Genomic DNA, 20,245 nt, shown 5'->3' with positions numbered 1-20,245 from the left:
ATGAGCAGACTTCGTAAAAACAGATTTTCTCTAAAAATGTTTAACACTTCCTCAGTCCGATGAAAGTGATGTTAAGGATATTAGAAATGTCTTATGCACTGAATAGTTTGTTCGATCTCATATCTAACTCAGTCAAGAAAGTAAACTAAAAGTATACAGGAAAATTATTTGCAAATGTATTATACAAAATGATTAGAACTGAATTAAAAAAAGTTCAGCTCAAATTTTGGGCCAAAGTCATTTTCCTTCTTGTTCCTAACTCCCCTGCAAGCGTTATTTACAGAAGTCCAGGCTATCTGACGTCCTCTGAGGTATATTTTCATTAGAATTCTATTTTGAGCACACTCTTTGTTGAGCTGAGACAATTGGTCTAATATTTCAAGCCAAGAAAAACTTTTGCTAAGTATGGAGAAGAGAAACAAGGCTTTGGGGGTTGAATATCTCCTATTTGCCTGTAACACTGAGTGCTTTAATAAGAAACTAACCTCTCAAATTCACCAGTAAAAATTAACCCTGAAAAGTTATAGTTCGTGTAAGCCTCCTATGCCTGAAGCAATCTGACTTAAAGAAAGCAAAATTAAATTTTCTTTAAACACACACACACACACACAAACCCAGAAAATACTCTACTTCTTGGCACCAGGGTTATGGATTATATCCTATGAGAAAGTGATGGAGGAAGATGACCGCTTCAAACTGAACTCCTCCCATGTATGCAGAGAACTGAAAAAATATGTAATCCAGAGTTGGCAATCTTTTTTTTCAAAATCACGTTTTAACAAACTGTCCTTGTATATTGCCTTTAAATGTTTACAAAGAACTACTATTACAGACAAACAGGACAGCTGGCTGCGTCTGTTGCTTCTGAATGAACATAAGGTCAGACACAAAAAGGCAGCAAATGCTTGAAATCAGCCCACCAACTGTCCATGAGGAATCTTGCTATGAACAGCCTTTTCTAGCACAGGGATATTTGTCCGGCAAGGCTCCAGAAGAGTCTTAAGTGGGTATCTCAATGATACAGTTTCAAGTACAGCAATTCAAAAAAAAAAAAAACTCTTTCAGACACAGAATTTCACGTACAGAACTCTAAGAACAGGGTCAAATCTGAATTAATTTGTGCTAGATTAATCGCCAACAAGCTTTTTTCTTAAAGGACCAGATATTTCCGGCTGCTGGCCACATGATCTCTGTTGCAACTCCTCTGCCCTCAGTATAAAAGCAGCCACAGACAGCATCTAAATGAACGAGCATGGGTGTTTTCCAATAAAACTTCATTTGTTTATAAACACAGGTGGCAGCTAGTTTTGACCCTTAGACTACACTTTGCCAACCCTTGGGCTAGATTACCTAGTGTTCCTAAAATAAAACTGGATTCATCGCTTTGCTGTACACCTGAAACTAACATTGTAAATCAACTACACTTCAATACAAAATAAGAATTTTTTTTTTAAAAAAATGGGATTTCTGGATTCTTTTGACTAGCAACAGGGTAGCAGAATTTTTGAGCATTGCTTTCTCACCTGCCTGGAGAGGGCAAAGGATTATAGATGTTGCCATAGCAGCTGGTGTAAGAAGAATGTGCCGGGGTCTCGTATTCAGATAGCCCTACGGTTATCTGGGTCCTCCAGTTCCCAGAAGCATTTGTAGAAGACACTAGAAATAAAAAAGAAAAGAGACACAATTGGTGGGAATACGCAAAGTGAAAATTGTTTAAGTCATTTAGATGTGCATTATAATCAGCTGTGTGCAGAGTAGAGATTAAGAACCAATGCTTAGAATCCAGAGTTCCTATTCTAAGCCTCAGTTTTCTCATCTGTAAAGTGGGAATAATAATATAAATATATTCTGCATAGGGATGATATTGGGATTAAAGTAATATACAAAAATATTTAGCCCTGTGCCTAGCAATAAATGATAACTATCATTATTATTATAAATGGGAATAAAGCTAATGGAAAGACATGCTGTAAAAAAAAACCCAAAAAACAAGCCAGAAAAAAAAAATCCTCATATATGGAAAGCACCTTCCCCATCAGGCTATGGTGGCTGGATAGCTTCAGAGGCTTCCATCGTAAAGAGAAGGTGACAAGTCTGAGTTTCTTGGAGACCTTTGGAGGAAAAACATCCTGTATGTTGACTTGTTGAGATTTGCCTATTCCTCAGCCAAAGGCACTAATAGGATCAGGGCATATTTTTTGCCTTAAAAAAAAAGTCTATATCGGAGAGGTGGGTGGGGATGGGAGAGGGTAACTAGTATAGGAAAGATTTTCAGGAAGAGATTTAGTTTTTTTGAGGGACTAATCTGGAACAAGACAAGGGCATAATTTGGGAGCAAAACCCAGTGACTGCCCCATCACTGGACATTTGCTGTCCTCTCTCTAAAATCAGTCCTGCTCCATGCCTAGGATGTACCAGGCCAACCTGGTCGTCCAAAACTCAGACAACTGGTACTGCTCATGCATTCTTCCAGCTCTCTTCTGTTTCCTCTTCCTGGTGGCCAACCTCCTCCGCTTTCTCTCACGCCCACAAAGCACAGGGGACCAGCGTGGGACAGACGCATTTCAAAAGTCATCTGTGGTCCCGGATGCCACCAGGTTTTGACTCAAAGATATAACATTCTCTACTTTGAGCTTCCAAGAAGATTCCATAACTCTAAGTCAGGGGCTGTGAGGCATGGCGGTTAGGATGTCAGAGCTGTGTTAGAATTCCTTACTAGCTTTGGAGCTTGGGCAGGGTCATTTAAACCAAGCCAGAACTGCCTCCGCGGCAGGATTAGGATAATAGTAATAAACAGAACAACAGGACTCGCTACAGAGTTGTTGTATACATTAAATGAGACAGTGCATGCACAAGTGCTGAGCAGGCTCGTGGCACACGGTAAGTTGTCAATAAATAGCAGCTGTCCTCACTACTGAAACTCTAAGAGTCGCCAACAGAGCCTTTCGGTGGCTGGAAGGGATTACAAAACCCCTGACTAATTCAGCAAATATTCAGAAACTTAGCTCTGCGCGAGAATGAGGCGTGCCTGTTGTAATACACTAGCTATAAAATGTAGACAGGAATGAGGAAAATTCCAAAAGGGAATTCTGGGAGCACTGATTCCATCCCTCCAATTCCTTCAACTGCAATGCCTTTTGGCCCACGGGGCTGTATACTCCTGGTGTCAGCAAGGCTCACACCCTCACCCTGGGTCCCAGTCAGGAAGCAGCATCTCCATTCTCACCTTTGCCCCTGAGCCAACCACCAGGGCTGCTGAGGTTCCAGAGTTACACCTCCCCCTCTCCCTGGCCTCGCTGTTTAAAGAGGCATTACCACAGCCCTGTGCCCCAGTGACCATCCATGTGCATCCCAGCCCTCCTCGTTTGGTTTCTGAAAGTTTCTCATCCGACACCTTGAACTCTTAAGGGGAAGAAAGGTGCTCTCTAAATCAGAGCCACAAGTGAGAAATCATTTTACAGGAGACTTTTCATATGTTAGATGTGGTAATCAATGGGAAAACCCTAGCAGGAGTCCAAAGTCCTGCACAAGCAGGAGAGAACTAGAACCCAAACAGAAATCTCCATGGAGACGCCTCTTGTCAACAAGCTTAGGAAACTTCCAAAGGTGACGATCACACAATGATTCAGGAACCTCTGTGCTATGTCTCACTAAGGCGTCATGCTTGAAAGAGGAGGCAAGACTCATGACCTCGGTTTTTCCTGCAGTTTGAGAATTCATTCGTTGCTTAGAGCTTTACCACTGCTTACCACATTGTAAATCAACTACACTTCAATACAAAATAAGAATTTTCATACATTCTTCTAGCTGCTAACTAGTCTGTGAAGTCACCAAGGCCAGGAACTGGCTTAATGCTGGCTTCTCAGCATCTTGGATGGGCCTGCTAGTTTGATGAATAAATGAAACCACAGGCGGATTCTCCTCTTAGGCCCCATTTCTCTACTTAAAGTACCTAGCATAGCTGGAGGAATGTTAGCGGAGTTAGGGACCAAAGCCAATGCATGAAGAGATGATCCCTAATCAAAATGATCTTGGAAGGAAAATTCCTTAAATCAAGCATAAAGGGCAGTACCTATGACTACTGATCTACATAGGACTTAGAACAGCGCCAGGAGCAGTGCTTAGTAAATGTCAGCTCCTGTCAGACTTACTAGAAGCCTGAGGCAGGTAACTGAGCACGTGGAACGAACTGCCTTTAGATCATCCAGTTCAGAGGTGGTGAACACAGAAAGGATGCATAACTCCAGTGGTTTTCTGCTCACCTGAAGGGTTTATGCTATTCTTTTAATATATCAAACCCTCAATGCCCTGAACACTTGAAAGAGACGTGGCTGTCAGTGGGAGACCTAGAAAAGATACAATAAAGGAAATCCCCGAATGCCGGGCAGCACAGAGAGTAGGTGCTCAGTAAATGCTGGATTTGAATCTGTGGCTCCACCCAGCGGGTATCACTCTCATGACCTTGGGTCCTGGTCTCATGATCCTTGAGGGGCATGGCCTGGGGTAGGCAGGGGGGCCGGGGAGTCAGGAGGTGAATGAAATCTGGGTAGCAAGGGCCTCCGCGCTGTTTTTACCTGATGAGTACGAAGACGCACGGCTGCTCGGAGAACAGGGCACGTGGAGCCCCGCGAAGCCCAGGCTTCTCTGCGACCCCCTGTCCGCGTCGAAGCTCGTCTGCGGACTGTGGCCCTGCTCCTTCTGCCCGGAGGCCCGCTGGTACCAGCCGCGCAGGTGCTCGGCGACCAAGGCCTTGTGGATGTTTTTGGTGATGTGCTCCGACTTGGCGGCCGCCTTCCTCGGCAGCCGCAGAGTGGCGTACGGGTTGTGCGGCACCCGGTCGACCTCGTCTTCGTGGAAGGACCTGCTGTGGTCCCTCGGGCGGTCGTACCCGTAGTGGGCGGAGGACCGGTAGGGCGGGTTGACACTGTACTGTCCCTCCGTGTCGTTCTCGTAGACGTAGCCGCCCCCGTAACAGAGGTCACCCTCCGCGTACGGCGCGTAGCCAGCGATGTAGTAGCTGGAAGCGGGTGGCTCCTGGCTCCTGGCGTAGACGCCGTTCCGCAGGCTCTCCTTCTGCGCCAGGTTGGGCATGCTCCCGGAGCTGGCAGCCGAAACGCTCTGCTTCTTGGACCTTCTGCGCCCCCTGGATCGAGTGTCCAGAGTCTGGGCAGTGTAGTAGGGGCCGGCCACGGGCGTCACGCAGCAATACTCCGTGCTTGACTGGCTGGTGTAGGAGGACCCGTCATCCAGGATTTCTGTGCTGCTGCTTCTTTGGGACTTGGAGAGGGAGAAGAATGGCTTGTCGTTGTCCATCTCGGAGAGCAGGTGAGACTGGGACTCGAGGCTTCCGCTCCGCTGGCGGCAGTGCTGAGATGAAGATTCGGGTCTGAAAGAGGAGAAAGAAAGGCAAAGCGGTAAAAAGAGAGAGGAGGAAAGGAGGGCCAAGAGAAGGACAAAGGACGCCACAGTTAAATGATCTCATAACTCTTGGACTGCAATAGGATTTTTAAGGTTTCCGACGCTGACCACACGACAGAGTCCATTGGGTTTACCCCAGGCTCTGTCAACTGGGCAGTCCACATCCATTCTTGAAAATAGGAAGATAAACTGCTGATGTACAACGTGAGTCAAAGCCTGAGAGAAACCCCACATGTCTGTGAAGGGTCCTCTCTTCCAACAGGATAGCAGGACACCCAGACTAGGGCAGAGGCAGCATTCGCAGGGAGCAGAGTCTGGGCTCTGACATGGGAGGTACTGGGACTGAGTCACGGCTCCCTCACTTCCCAGCTGTACGAACGTGGGCAAGATATTTAATCACTCTCCCTTCCTCCTCTGTAAACTGAGGATAAAAACAGTATCAAATATCTCCAATCAGGTTTGTTGTGGGGGCTACATAATACAGTGCATATGAAACTGCACAGCCTTCAGGAAACACTTCAAAGTAGCACTGTTGCCATTAACTTCACCCGCATCACCGAATAACCACCGGTAATAAGCTGGTTGGAAAAATGAAGGCACACAAAAAAATCCAATGTCTACCCAAGGTATATTTTTTGAGTGCATTTTCTTTGCTGACATAAGGGAACTGCTAAGTGAGTAGAAAATGTAGAGTCCTAAAATAAAGTCCCTTAAAACAACAAAGAAAGACAGCGAGGTAAAACAAAAGTTTCAAGCAAAACTCAACAGAGACAAGGCAAGCGGAATGAAGCGCTCTTACTCCAAGTGGCTGCTGCTGTAGGCGTTGCGGGTAAGGACGGGCGTGGTGGGCATGCTCCGTCCCCCCTGGGGCCGCCTCTCCAGGGTTCTGTAAGGACTGCTGTGTGTCGACAGCATCTCCCTGGGGATGGCAAAAAGAAGAGGTCAGGAACATCTCTGGCAAACTGTCATAAGCGGATGAGAAACTTACTGGAAGCTGAAGGAATGGGAGCATAAAGAGAAAACTGGGGAAAACCTTTGTGGTTTATTTTCTTGGTGCATCCCATCCTATATGAGTTTTAGGGGAAGCACAGTGATCTGACTCTGAGTCATAAATATGAAGGAAAAAAATAAAGGACTTTAAAAAAAAAAGTACTGAATGAACAAGACTGAAAACTAGAGCAGGGGCAGCAAACCTTCTTTCCGTCAAGAGTCTAACAGGAAATATTTTTGGCTTTGCAGGTCAGATGATCTCTGTCCAATATCTGTGAGGATGGAGGTGGCTGTGTGCCCATAAAACTTGACCATGGACACTGAAATTCAAATTTCCTATGATTTTTATGTCTCAAAGTATTACTGCTTTTGATTTCCCCTCCAATTATTAAAAAAATACAAAAAACCATTCTTAGCTCATGGGCCATTCAAAAATAGGTCACTGGATGGATGTGGCCAGTGGGCTGTCACTAGCAGGCTCCCTGAACTAGAAGGAAGCATCCTTCAATCACTCTGTCCACTTCCCGGCACAGTGAGAAGACAATTTGAAGTTAATTTTTTATATAAATGACGTTGATTACACTTTACTTATTAAAAAAGCACACCAAGTTCATTGCAAAGAAGTTTGAAAAGGTGGAAAAAGAAAACTTTAATTTATTTATTTATTGCAGAAGGGGTAATTAGGTTTGTTTGTTTGTGTGTGTGGGGGGTGTAAATTAGGTCTATTTACTTGTCTATTTTTAGAGGCGATACGGGGGATTGAACCCAGGACCTCATGCATGCTAAGCAGGGGCTCTACCACTTGAGCTATACCTTCCCCCTCTTATTTATTTATTTATTTATTGAAGAAAAATTTAAATGTCTATAATCTGATACCTCAGATAGAATCAGTCAACACTAAACATTTTCAGATATTTTTAACCGAGCCTGGATACTTACAAGCATTTATAGTTTTAACAACAACAACAAAAATGAAATCTTACAATCTATTCTCTTTCAAAACCCACTTAAATGGAAACTTGATCTAAGGTTTCGTGCTGCTTACTAGTCATCTACAATGCTGTTTTATCGACTATGTAGTATTCCACTGTAAAGACGGGCCATGATTTATTTAAACAATCCACTAGCCGAGCATACACGCTGTCTTCGGTTTGCCGCTAGTATGCACAATGCTGTGATAAGCATTCTGTAGTTAGTTAATTTGATCGGAAAAAATTCCTGTAAGTGAAATTGCCATATCAAAGAGCAAACCCATCTTAAACTATTAGGGAGACAGGCATAATGATGTTTAAGATAATGATTCCCAGTTATAATTCCTTTTGCTGAAATGGCTTTGTTTTCCCCAACATAATGAACACACTTGCCCAGTGCTAACTGAGAGGACTCTCTTCAGTGCTGGAAACGGGAAATACGTGTGCTGCCCAATGTCATAGCCACTAGCCACATGTGTCCATTAGCGCTTGCAGTGTGGCTGGTGTGACTGAGGAACTGAGTTCTAAATTTTATTTACTGGTAATTAAACCGGACAGCATTGCTCTGGGCACATGGATCTCTATTGTTTAAGGCAACAGTTCTTAAAAGCTAATCCAAACTGGGGCTACTCTGAGAGAAAAGTTTTCACTGATGCTTAATGAACTAGAAATGTAACAAAATGTTAGTTTTCTATCCATAAGTGAAAAATTGTTAATCTAAATAATCTTCCTTTATTTTGAGACTAATTTCCATCCTCCCTGAGATGTAATATAACACGCTGGCTAAAATCATATCACAGACTTTGAAGTCAGGCTACCGAGGTTCAAATCCCAATTGCAACATTCACTAGTTGACAAACCCAACAAGTTATTCATACTTTTTGGTCCTCGGTGTACTTATCTGTAAATGGTAATGGGGGTAGTAATACAATCAGGATTGCTGTGACGATTAAATTTGTTAATACATATTGAAACACTTCCAACAGTGTCTGGCACATAGAAAGTGCTCTATAAATGTTCATTTCATCATCTTATAATTATTACAACAATGGCTATATTTTGGATAGGTAAATGTCATTTTTTTCATGAAATCATAGTACTATTTGAACATTCTGATTAGGCAAGGTAAAAAAGTCAGTAATCCTATCTTGGGCCCTATTTTTTTTTTTTTAAAAACAATTATTGATCCATGTAGCCAAATTCTGGGAATCACTGGTCTGTCATCTTTTAAAAAGTTATTACCCTGATAACATTTACTTGAGACAGTTGAGAAGAAGTTGTATTATCTACTTCACAGATTAAAAAATGTGCTGAAGTCGCATTTTCATTTGAAAAGTCAGAAGTCGGTTCTGTCACTTGGTTTGGCAGAGAGGTATTTAAACACTGTTTCCTGAGGCCATGGGATATGAAACTGAACTTGGGACACTATACCCAAATTCAGATGATAATTAGTATTCCTATAATTTAATATAAATCAAATAGACTTTAAAATCAAGGGAAGAGCCAAATACTTTTAAGATCTCTTGACAACACATCAACTTGCTGTCAACACAAATAACTGGGTTAGTTTCTGTGCTTTGGTTTCATAAGATAACCCTTTCTGAAAGAATACATAGGAGAACACAAAACCGGGTCGACTCTTGGAGAAAAGATCTCATAGTGGCAGCGAGGCATTCACCGCACTGACGTCTTCTCACCTGGACTGTCTGGTATCCACAAACTGCTCATTGATGGACGACTTTCTGAAGTGGATTCGCTCAATCCCGAGAGACTTGGGGGGGAGAATTCTTGGAGAGTGAGGTACTGAACTTGATCGCTGCCCAGCAAGACTGAAGGTGTCATTGGCTATAATAAGCAAATGAATGAACGAGTCAGTAAGTAGATAAATAAAAAAGGAAACAAATACCTTGCCAAAACCACCCCGAAAAGAAAGTGGAAGATCTGTCTGGTGAGCAAAATGTTCTTCCAAAACTGATGTTTTTAAAAGTACCTAAGTTTCAAGAAATTTATTTTTATATTTTACACAACAGAAGAAAGAAACTACTAAATATTTTTGTGGGGCCTGTCCCAACTATTACCAATTCAATGGTGCCACTCTGAGCAAATAAATCTCTTGGGTGGAATGGATGATAATACAGCTTTTCTAGACTTACATTACAGAAAAACCCCAGTGTGAAAAATGCCAAGAGGAAGTTGGCCTGCAAAGTTGGCCTGGATCAGTTTTGTTCAAATTCACTTTCAAGGTTCTTAGACCTCCTTGGCTGACCAAAGGCTCGTCCTTTTATTGAAAGGGGTAAAACTGATTTATGGTGAGTCATTGGAGACTTGACATGTCTCCCACTGATATGTGTATTTCCAAAGAGGAATGGCAAACAGGACCAAACCTCAGCTTGAAGGAAGAATTGTGAAATGGTTCAGACTTTCATGAATCATTTAACTTGGCGGCTAGTGGCCTCCTCGAATTCTTTAAATCACATCAAGTAGATAGGCAGCCCCTCTGCTTAAGCGCAAGGAGGATATTACAGGGAAATACCCTATCACTTGATGTGACATCCACTCCATTGTGAAAGGTGTTAAACACACGTCATTACAACAGATGCAGCCAAACTCCACGAAACCGACACAGCGACGTGTAATCCAACTTCTGAAATACGTATGTCTTCTTAAGGAAAATAAACTCCCACTTATCCAGAATAAGCAGACAGTGATAATTAAAGTCTACCCTATTTCCTGGTGGTCCAGCGTAGCCTACACGGCACTGATTTCCTGGTTTTGATATTGGATCCAAATATACAAGATGTTACCTTTGGAGAAAGCTGGGTGAAGGACTCTATATTACTTAAGAAACTCCCTGTGAGTCTATATGTACTTCAAAAATTAAAAAAAACCAAAAACCAAAAAACAAAAAACTCCTACAGAGCATCACAAATCCTAATTGAGATACTTACTTGTGTGAACGGTATTCTGATTCCCTAAAGTCATGTGAGTTGTGCGGTACTGTTATTTGATGCTAAGCTAACTTGTGTAGAAGTCAATCATAACCCCCCTTTCTCAACACTCTGCATAAACGTAAGTTGGCTGATTCTACTTCTCTTTAGTTCTCTTTAGTTCCTTTTATGTAACTAAAGATAAAATTCTTAATATTTCAGAATATATAATATTTTGCACTGAAAAGGGGGAACTACTCACGATCATCATAGGTGGCAGTGTCGGACAAGGAGCTGCTTTCTGATGGGATGATGTCCTCTGTGAATAAAATAAACAGCCTTTATTGTAGGTACTGACGGGCATATACAGAACAGATAAATAAGATTATCGCACAGCACAGGGAAATACATACCAGATCTTGTGGTAGCTCACGACGAAAAAAAAATGTGACAATGAATATATGCATGTTCATGTATAACTGAAAAATTGTGCTCTACACTGGAATTTGATACAACGTTGTAAAATGACTATAAGTCAATTAAAAAGTGTTAAAAAAGAAAAAGAAAGTTCTAAAAAATAAATAAACAAACTGCCTTTAGTGTAATGGTGCATTTGTCCACCCAGAAGTTCAATAAAAGCATCTTCAATGGAGCACATCTTATTTTTATTTAGAGACGTCCAACTAATTACAGTGCATTAAGGATAATTAACTATTGTAAGAATAGACTCATTGACTACTGAGGATACAAACATCTTACATACTGTACAAATATTACAATGGGTTGTTTCTTAAAATGGAACAGACTTTGAGAACCCTCCTTTGAGAATCTGCTATACTGTCAGTATAACTTATTTTCTGAACCCTCCACTGAAGAAAAGGGCTTTTTCTTGATATAGAACGTGGACATTTTGTGGTACATAAGCTTCTCAATTAGATCAGGGTTTCTCAACAGCGGGCGGCACTAAGGCCACTTTGAACTGGATAATTCTTTGAAAGGGGGAGCTGTCCTGCCAGCGACGGTCTCCAGCCTCCACCACTGGGTGTCAGCACCACTCCTACCCTCAGTTTTGATGATCAGAAATGACCGCAAACATTGCTAAATGTTCCCTGGGGTGCAAAACTGCCCCTCGGTGAGAACCACTGACACAGACAGACCAGGATTCAGATCTTGGTTTTGTCCCTTACTGACTGTGAGACCCTGGGCAAATTACTTAATCTCTCCAAGCATCATTTGGCTCAAGTCTGAAACGGGGATAAGAACAGTCCCTAGTGTTTAGTGCTTCAGTCAGCATTAAATGACGTAATGGATGTAAAGCCCTTAGCCCTGCTCCTGGCACAAGACAAATGCTCAATAAATGTTAGCTCTACTTACTACTTTGGTTCCCTACACACAGCATCCTGATGGTTGGAAATGCCCATCATGATCTGATGACTCCTGGTGCCCACCAAATGTTACAAAATGTGTTCAGGCAAAAGCGACATCTCAGACGTGTTGACGCGCTTTGGCAAATCATTCCACACTCAGTGTCAAGGACTGGCTAGGTTACAGGCCAACATGACACCTCAGCATAAGCTTCAAAGTCATGATGAAGTGGATCTCCTGGTCCAATCTCAAATGCTAATCTCTATCAGAGCCAGACGGACTGTCTAGTAATTGGACACACAGTAGAAGGCAAGGTGCCAGTATGGTCAGCTGTCAGGCACACTTAAAAAAAAAAATCTACCCAATATATATGCTCAGTCATTGGCACCACTGCTGTCCAAATGTTAGTCACTGTAAAGGACAGCATTTGCATCTCACACAGTTGGGGAGGAATGGGCCACAACAAATGGCTGTGGATGCTAAGTGCACTGCTAATCACCCAACCCGGTAGGTCCAGAATGTGGCCACCAACAAGGCCAACTGGATTTTGCATTCAGAGTCAGAGCCACCCTAAATTCCCCAGCTGCAGCTGACTAACACTTGTGCGTTGATGTCTGTGCATTCACTTTCCGAAAGCCCTATCTCCGCTCTATAAATCATATGTCCTAAACCCGAGTGTACTTGAAACCTCATTACCACATTTCATCAAATCTACAATGAGTAAGTCCTTTATGTCCCAGTAAGAAAAAGAAGTACCGCCAATCATAACTGCAACAAATCATCTAGTATACGAATTATCCCAATTTCACAGATGTTTAAATGTGAAAAAAAAATTGTCTTGGAATCAAAGAAATATCATATTTCATCCAATGATTGGGCTGAAAACTGTGACATAAACATGGAAGGCCAACTGGACTTGAAATCTACTTAAATGAGATTTTTCAGCTGATGTTTTTTCCTGAATATTGAAGTTGTAGACACAGAATGTTTACAATTTTGAAAATATGGACGAGAATTAGGAAGAAAATCAAGTTACGTGAAATTTTACAGCTGTTAATATTTCGAACTCTTTCCCAACCGATCTCAGCGTGTACATGTTTATGCAATGTCAGGATCAGGTTGTGGTTCCATCTGATATTCTACCTTCCCTCATTTCCTAATATAACATGAACATATGCCCATATCTTTAAGTCGCCTCCATAATGACAGTCATTGTAAGAGCTTGTTTCTATCCACACGTGTTGGACAGGTCCTTTAAAAAAAAAAAAATGTATGGTGTGCTGGATTAAAAACCTTTGAGAAACTACTGAGTAGGGCCCAGTTCTCTTAATACCCTATGTTTTCAAGCGTATTTCTTGCAATGACATCAGACCAGTTAAAGGTGAATCCATATTGTTCGGAACCAATATTGCTGTGAAAGCTCCTGAAAATTAAAGCAATGCAATAATAAAGCATTTTAAAACTGAGAATGTCACTGAAAACCAAGTTTACCTACTCGTAAGACTGAAATTCCAAACCATTTTTATCCTAAGAAAGTTAGACATAGTCCCAGTCTTTCTTTTCTCTCTCACCAAATGAACTGGTTTGGAAATGGGACATTCCATTCAGAGTAGTGACTTCCATGTCTCAGAAAAAACCTTACTCATTACTAACCTGGTAAAGTAACGGCTGCTTTCTGGCTGGGTTTCTTTCCACATCTAATTCGGTATTCATTGATTGCATTTTCAATCTCCTGAAGCTTTTTCACCGCATCCGTGTAATCTTGCTTTCGTTTTTTCTTCACGGTTTTACAAAGGTCTGGCTCATTGGCAAGTTTCTTTGCAGCTTCAACCAGCTTTTGCTGGATTAGGAAATTGCTCTCCAGTTCTTGCAAAGCAGGATCCTGCATTTACAGGATAATACGGTTTTACTTTTATGGACACATATGGTCACTCTCATAGGCTCCAGATAATAAAAGTTCTCTTTCTCGTGCATTCTCAAATCAGATGCCCTTTGAGAATAAAATCTTCCTAAGTTTTACTGCTTAGGTATTCTCATCCCATTCCTAGAAGACAAGACCTCCCTCTTTCAATTTACTTTAACTTCTTATTAGTCCAAATCTCTTTCCTTTTCTTTTTTTTCAGGGGGGAGGTAATTAGGTTGATTTATTTATTTGGTTTTTCAGTGGAGGTACTGGGGATTGAACCCAGGATCTCGTACCTGCTAAGCACGTGCTCTACCACTTGAGCTATACTCTCCCCCATCTTTCCTTTTCAAAGAAAGGAACTGCCTTCCATTCATTCAGTTGGTTGGATGAAGAGCATATTTTTCAAGAAGGTGAATCTTAACCCAAGATTCATAGCCACAGAATGTTATATTCACATGCATAGCTTTAGAAACAAATAAATTTAGGTTTGATTCCTCTTTCTGAGTGGTTCCTGCTTGCATGACCCTGGACATATTGCTTAATTTTTGTTTGTAAAATGGAGATTAGAGACAATATATGTGCATTGTTTAGCTCAGAGCTGCATATAAAGTGAATGCTCAATAAACAGCAATGCTCACTTTATTATTAATGGAAACCCAGCTATCATTTTCTAAAGCCAAGATGGCTAAATTTCTGCAAGAAACATGAGTAGGGTTATCGTGTCTGATGACATGCAAATGAGAAAGTTCCCTCTATAGTGGCTAACAAAGCTTTTAACTTTATTATACCTCAGTGCTGTACATGTGTTATCTCACTGAATACTCCTTGTATCCCTCAGAGGGAAGAACAATCATTACCCCCATTTTACAGATGAGGAAACTGAGACCCGAGAAATGAGACGGCACAGAGGGACTATTTGGCTATCTGCCAAAGACTACTTGGTTTTAAGCGGGAGACTCTGATGCTGGAATTCTTAATTCTTATAACAATAATGTTTCCCAATTGATAAACCTCTAGGGTTCGTTTAATGCTCTCTATATTTGGAGGAGTAAAGTCATAAGAAATAACTCAAAATTAACTGGACTGTGCATGAAAGAAAGAATTCAACTTGGTCTCCATTATCACTTCCGACGAGTGAGATAAAAAATGTACAGCAGTGACTCCATAACCAAAGGAACAAGGCCACCACACTTGGCTGACAGCTGTTCAGTCTCACTACTGACAGAAATGCTCAGAGCTGGTGCTCATACCTCTTCACTTGGCAGCAAGTTGTCGTCTAATTTGAACGCGGTACCTACACGCCTTCTGACCTGAGGGGGTTTCTCACCTACGTTCAGCGGATACTCCTTTGGCATTTTGCCTGTGAGCTCCTGTAAAACAGGACGGCATAGAGAGGGGGCTAAGTGACACTGGCCGCACTTGTCAGACACAATTTGAAGGGCTGCCCCCAAGCAGAAGACACTCACAGCCTCTCGCAAACAGATCTTTTTCAACTCTTCAACTTTTTTCAGGAGTTTTTCTTGCAACAGCTTCTCCTTCTTCTTGAGTTCGAGGATTTTCTCCCGTTTTTGCTCCTCACTGACTTCGGAGTCTTGAGAACCTGGGGGGATTGGGAGGGAGGGCAGGGAAGGTTTATACAAGGCATGTTTCCTTCCTTTTCAGAGGACAAAGGATTTTTAAGCCAAACCTGCTATTTAATAATAGTTCATTGCTTTTTCTCCTTGTTTCCGAACATAATAAAAGGAAACTAGAGAACATTTTCTCATGCTTCTGGGCATCAAACAGAGCCTGGTAATAATATATGCCTTTTGCATTTTGGCTCAGTCATTTTAGAAGCAGTGACAAAATGCTTAATGTTTCAGACACACCCAAGGGAAAAAAAAATCTTTTTTCTGAGCAGGAGAGAAGGTAAGATATTCTTTGAGATAGTTGTTTAGAATGTTCTTTAAGAAAGCAAGCAAGCAAGCAAAGCGAAGGAATGTTCTGGGCTTCAGATTCACAAGCTGACAATAGCGTTTAGGTCAGAAATTATTTTTAGTGGTGTTACATATACTCAGTGATAAGAGATTGCAGAATTTCTACAGAGGAAGGACTGAGGGGCAATAATCACCTTGGGGGTGAAGTGGAGTCTGAAGGTTGTAGTCATGGTTGAATTTATATTAAATGGAGAATTAGACAACCCTCTGTATCAAAAATTACATTTTGGGGAAAGAAAGTTACGGAACTCATGGGGAGAAAATATCCTTTCAAGCTAGCCTGAGGCACTCACTTTCTTAGCATCTAGTGTTACTTATATAACCTGAGTTCTTTTTTTTAATTTTCAAATGGATTTTTCCTTTTTTTTAAATTGAAGTATAGTTTCTGTACAATATTACATATATTACATGTGTACAATAGAATGATTCATAATTTTTAAGGGTTATACTCCATTTTTAGTTATTATTATGAGATGTTGGCTGTATTCCCCGTGTTGTACAATATATCCCTGTAGCTTATTTTGTATCTAATACTTTGTACCTCCTAGTCCTCTACCCCTATATTACCCCTCCTCCACACAACCTGGTTTTATAATTTAACTTTCTTCATACTCTTTTAAAACTTAGTTTCAAAATTTTATTCAAAACTGCTACATACTGTAGGTTTTTTGTATGCTTATTCATTCCCAAAATAATGGGTTAAAAGATACACTGAGAAGTGGTTGACAACCAAAAAAAAAAAAATTGTGAAATAAGATAAAGATCACTGGCACATTCTCTAATCCAAAAATATTACCTGAAGAGATTAAGCTGCCATTGCTTGCCATGATGAACTGATTTTTTGCCTCGAGTGTCACCATTTTGGAGACCCTTGGTGTTCCAGTCTCCGTCAAATCCAAAGCAATATCATCTAAACTCCTGGCTGAAGGAATTTTTGCCTAAGGGGTATAAAACATTGAAATGGATTTTACTCAAGCCTATTTCAAATTAATAAAAAAGATTCCATTATTATAGAATGAAAATATGAAGACAGAGGACAATTTAGAATTTTTATATACTGAAATGATATCCTTCAGGAAAAAAAAGACTTCAGCTTTGCAGCTAAAAGGTTTTAATAACTACGCATGATCCTCTCTCAGGGTAGAGTTCCATCACGAACTTTAAAATGTCACTGGTGTTCACTCACATGCTTGCCAAAAAGCTGGCGAATCTTACAACTTTTAAATCAGCTTATATGTTGCCCATCTTTGAAAAGTAAGAAAAATTAAGAGTTGGTAGTAAAGTTTAAGAAAACAAAACTCAAAGAACAAAAACCCATGTGCTTGGATCTTTTCTGGGAAAGCTTATCCTCTGCACAGAAAGCAAACAAGGGACAGGACTTTGTCCCCATAGAAACGCTTCTAGTCACTTACTTTGCTTTGCTTCCGGTCCAAGTAAAACTGATGCTGACTGATTGCCATTACCCAGATGGACTTGATGAGGGAAGAGTTCGCATACCACGTCTGCACAAAGAGGCCACTTTGCCCAAAAGTTCTTCTTGATACTGAAATCCTGAAAGATGAAGGAAAACCCTCAAATTATCTGTCTCTAGCCCAGTGCAACATAAAATGTATCTACTGGGTAACACTGTAACAAAGAATCTTCTTAATGGCTTTTCCTCTGCCATGTTCTTTTGCTGTCAGGGGCCAAGCTCCTGATTTTCTCCTTTTATGAGAAAACCAATCACCTGGGTAATCTCTTTCTGTAAAAGTATCGTATTAAAAAAAAACACATATACAAACACTCAAAAGCAGGTAAGAATTAGCCAAATTAGAAACATTTGATTAAAAACCACAGGATGTGTGACCATCTCTAGAGGTCAGGAATAAATGTGATAATATTTTATTTAGTTATTTTTTTTTTTGAGGGGGCAGGTAATTAGGTTTGTTTATTTACTTATTCTTAGAGGAGGTCCTGGGGATTGAACCTGGGACCTCACGCATGCTAGGCATTTACTCTACCACTTGAGCTATACCCTTCCCCTGTAGCATTTTAAAGACAAAATAACCAGGACCTGTAGGATCAGTACCTCCCTCGGCTAAAAGAGCATCTCAGGTCTAGGCAGACTTGTGCAGCTCTGGCATTGTCAGAGGATGAACATAAGAATATTGTCTAAAAATATGCAAGTCCAAAACTGGTCCAGAGCACTGCTTATGTACCAGAGGAAAAGGAGAGAGGGTCAGGGGAGGAGACAGCAAAGGAGAGAAAGATGGGGAGAAGGCAGAGACTGGGTCAGGGTAGGGTTGGGGATGGATGGCTAGGGGGAGAAGGGCACCAGTGCTCTTTGTAGGAATGTGCCTTATCTCTTCGGGTCATCTTTTTGTCACAGCTGTTTCCTCCAGCCCCCTGACCTCCAAATATCCATAAACTTAATCTGAGAAGCCACCACTGAGGGCTGATAAGGAATTCCTCTGAGGAACTTGGAGAGCCCGCCATCCTGACTTCAACTCATGTTGGTAATTTTGCAACTATTTTTTTTTAAATGGCCCAAAATACCAAACTTAAAAATGAGCAAAGGATCTGAATAGACATTTCTCTAAAGAAGGCATCCAAGCGGCTAATGAATTCATGAAGATGCTTGTATGCAAATCCAAACCAGAATGAGCTATCACTGCACACCACTGGGAAAGATATTCACACACACACACACACACACACACACACACACCTAAAAATAAGCAGTGTAGGGAGGATGGGGAGGAAATAGAACCATGCACTTTGCTGGTGGGAACATAAAATGGTGTAGCTGCTTTGGAAAACAGCCTGGCAGTTCCTCAAAAGTTAAAGAAAGAGTTGTCACTGACCCAAGCGATTTTACTCTTAGGTGTACAACACCCTCCAAAAATGAAAACACATGCACATGAAAGTTTAGACCAGGCATACTCATATAGTCACTGGACCCATACAGAGAAAAGGCTGTGATCCTCACCTCCGCGGATCGTGAACTTCAACAGCAAACTTTTTCTCACGGAAATACAAGTTCTCCAGCTGTTTCCATTGGAACAACTAAGAAATGAAGAAAAACAGAAAAGCCATACAGCTTTAGTTAATGTTGGTTTTACTAAATCTAGAAATCAGCTTAATAATACAAAAAAATCAAGAATTAAGACTAAGAACTCAGATCTAAGAATAAGCACTAAGATTAAGCACGAATACATAACGCGGTCCTTGCACAAATCAGCCACAACCTGAAACCATTTTATTCTTTCTTCTGACAGTAATCTTCACCTCATCAGTCCTCCTTGAACAATAAAACCAGACAACTGTGGGGAACATGCACACTATTTTTCCTCTGACTCAACTAAATAAAAGAGTGAGTAAGGAACTCACAGATTCCAGTAAGCACATGCCTTCTGATCAAAGATACTGACTTCCTATTTAAATGGAAAGACAGTCAAAAGGGATGTTTCAATAAGACCACAGGTTAAATTTCAAAAGAATGCAAAGTGAAAGTAAAACAGGACGGTGGCTCAGGGGTGAGTCTCCAGGATTCCAGTTTCCCCACCTACAAGAGCTCCCCTAAATCTGACAGAAACCGAGCGCCAGGAATTGGAGGCAGGGTGGGGTGGGAGTGAACTCTGGAGCTGCACTCTTGGTTTCTGAGCTAGAGCCTGTCGTTTCAGTAAAGAGAACCCATCTCTATACCCTCACTGTTGACATTCTAAGGCTGCATTTGGCGTTATTTGCCATTTGGTGGGGAGAAAGAGAATTTACTAGCACTGGGCATCTGAAAATGAAATAACTTGTAAAAAGTAGCTCGTTCGCAGAACTGAATGCACCCTGCTCCATTTCCTGGGTTCACCCCCAACCCCAGACATTAGCCTCAGTCCTGGCTTCTCCTTTCATCTTTTGACTTCACAGTTGGAACTTTTTTTCTCCATCCCAGCCTTGATTAGAGAAATACTAGCACAGAGATTTAATTCCATTATTTGACTTTGGCCAGATTTTAAAATTCTGTTCAAAAACTCTTCAAAGAGCATTTAAATCATGTAAATCGTAACATCTCTCTGCAGCGCACAATCAGCAAAACCATTTCCTGAGGTACGGGAACCAAGACTTTTCACCAACATGTAAACCTCACGTAAAGCAACAGCATGTGCTGAAGGCTCCCAGCATATGCAGCGAGGAGACAAAAGTGTTCACACTGGCCCCCCCCAAGCCCAGACAGAGTGAAATAAGCCAGCAGCCACTAAGAACACAGCCCCTCATGGTCTGGACATGTAGTGTCTGTAACTACAATGCTTGCCCAGGTAGAAAGAGGAATTAGTGAGAGCTTAAAGCTACATACCGATTTCCTAAAATGTCCGGAGATTTGAGGCTGTCATTTCGTTTAACCCCCAAGTCCCCAAAATGGGACAGAAACGGGAAGGAAAACTCCGAGGTCTCTTCTCCATTCTCCCTCCCCCCTCCCAGGACGGCAGCTCCGGTGAGTTCTGAACGGAGTTTCCTAAGACACTTACGTGTAACTCAGTTTCACAAACTGAGCCTCCCACGGCTGACACGCTACTGACATCAGCAACTCTACCGAGTGACACCTCCCCAGACCCACTCCTTCCTCCATCCCGGGGAGGAGGGCCAAGCTCTCTCGAGCAGATTTTCCCCCATAAAGGGACACATTTTGCAAATGAGGCACAGTGTGGATTCAGGTGGTAT

At 41.6% G+C, this 20,245-nt stretch overlaps 1 protein-coding gene across 7 annotated transcripts in view; it reads right to left on the bottom strand.

Moving 5' to 3' along the window:
* The window catches only part of FRMD4B (FERM domain containing 4B), a 284,925-nt gene that overhangs the window by 4,009 nt on the left and 260,671 nt on the right, over window positions 1–20,245 (bottom strand). For all 7 annotated transcript variants that reach the window (XM_074344489.1, XM_074344486.1, XM_074344485.1 and 4 more), the window contains 11 exons: window positions 18,522–18,598; window positions 16,966–17,104; window positions 16,350–16,491; window positions 15,044–15,177; window positions 14,828–14,947; window positions 13,325–13,553; window positions 10,569–10,625; window positions 9,077–9,224; window positions 6,218–6,337; window positions 4,575–5,386; window positions 1,524–1,656 (listed from right to left, as the gene is read on the bottom strand). In XM_074344489.1, the coding sequence (XP_074200590.1) occupies window positions 1,524–1,656; window positions 4,575–5,386; window positions 6,218–6,337; window positions 9,077–9,224; window positions 10,569–10,625; window positions 13,325–13,553; window positions 14,828–14,947; window positions 15,044–15,177; window positions 16,350–16,491; window positions 16,966–17,104; window positions 18,522–18,598 (2,111 nt within the window). The remainder of the gene's footprint in view (window positions 1–1,523; window positions 1,657–4,574; window positions 5,387–6,217; window positions 6,338–9,076; window positions 9,225–10,568; window positions 10,626–13,324; window positions 13,554–14,827; window positions 14,948–15,043; window positions 15,178–16,349; window positions 16,492–16,965; window positions 17,105–18,521; window positions 18,599–20,245) is intronic.

This window comes from Camelus bactrianus, chromosome 17, assembly GCF_048773025.1.
Source record: "Camelus bactrianus isolate YW-2024 breed Bactrian camel chromosome 17, ASM4877302v1, whole genome shotgun sequence".
Classification (NCBI taxonomy): Eukaryota; Metazoa; Chordata; class Mammalia; order Artiodactyla; family Camelidae; genus Camelus; species Camelus bactrianus.
Note: the sequence above shows the minus strand (reverse complement) of the source record. Positions and strands in the feature narration are given on the sequence as shown.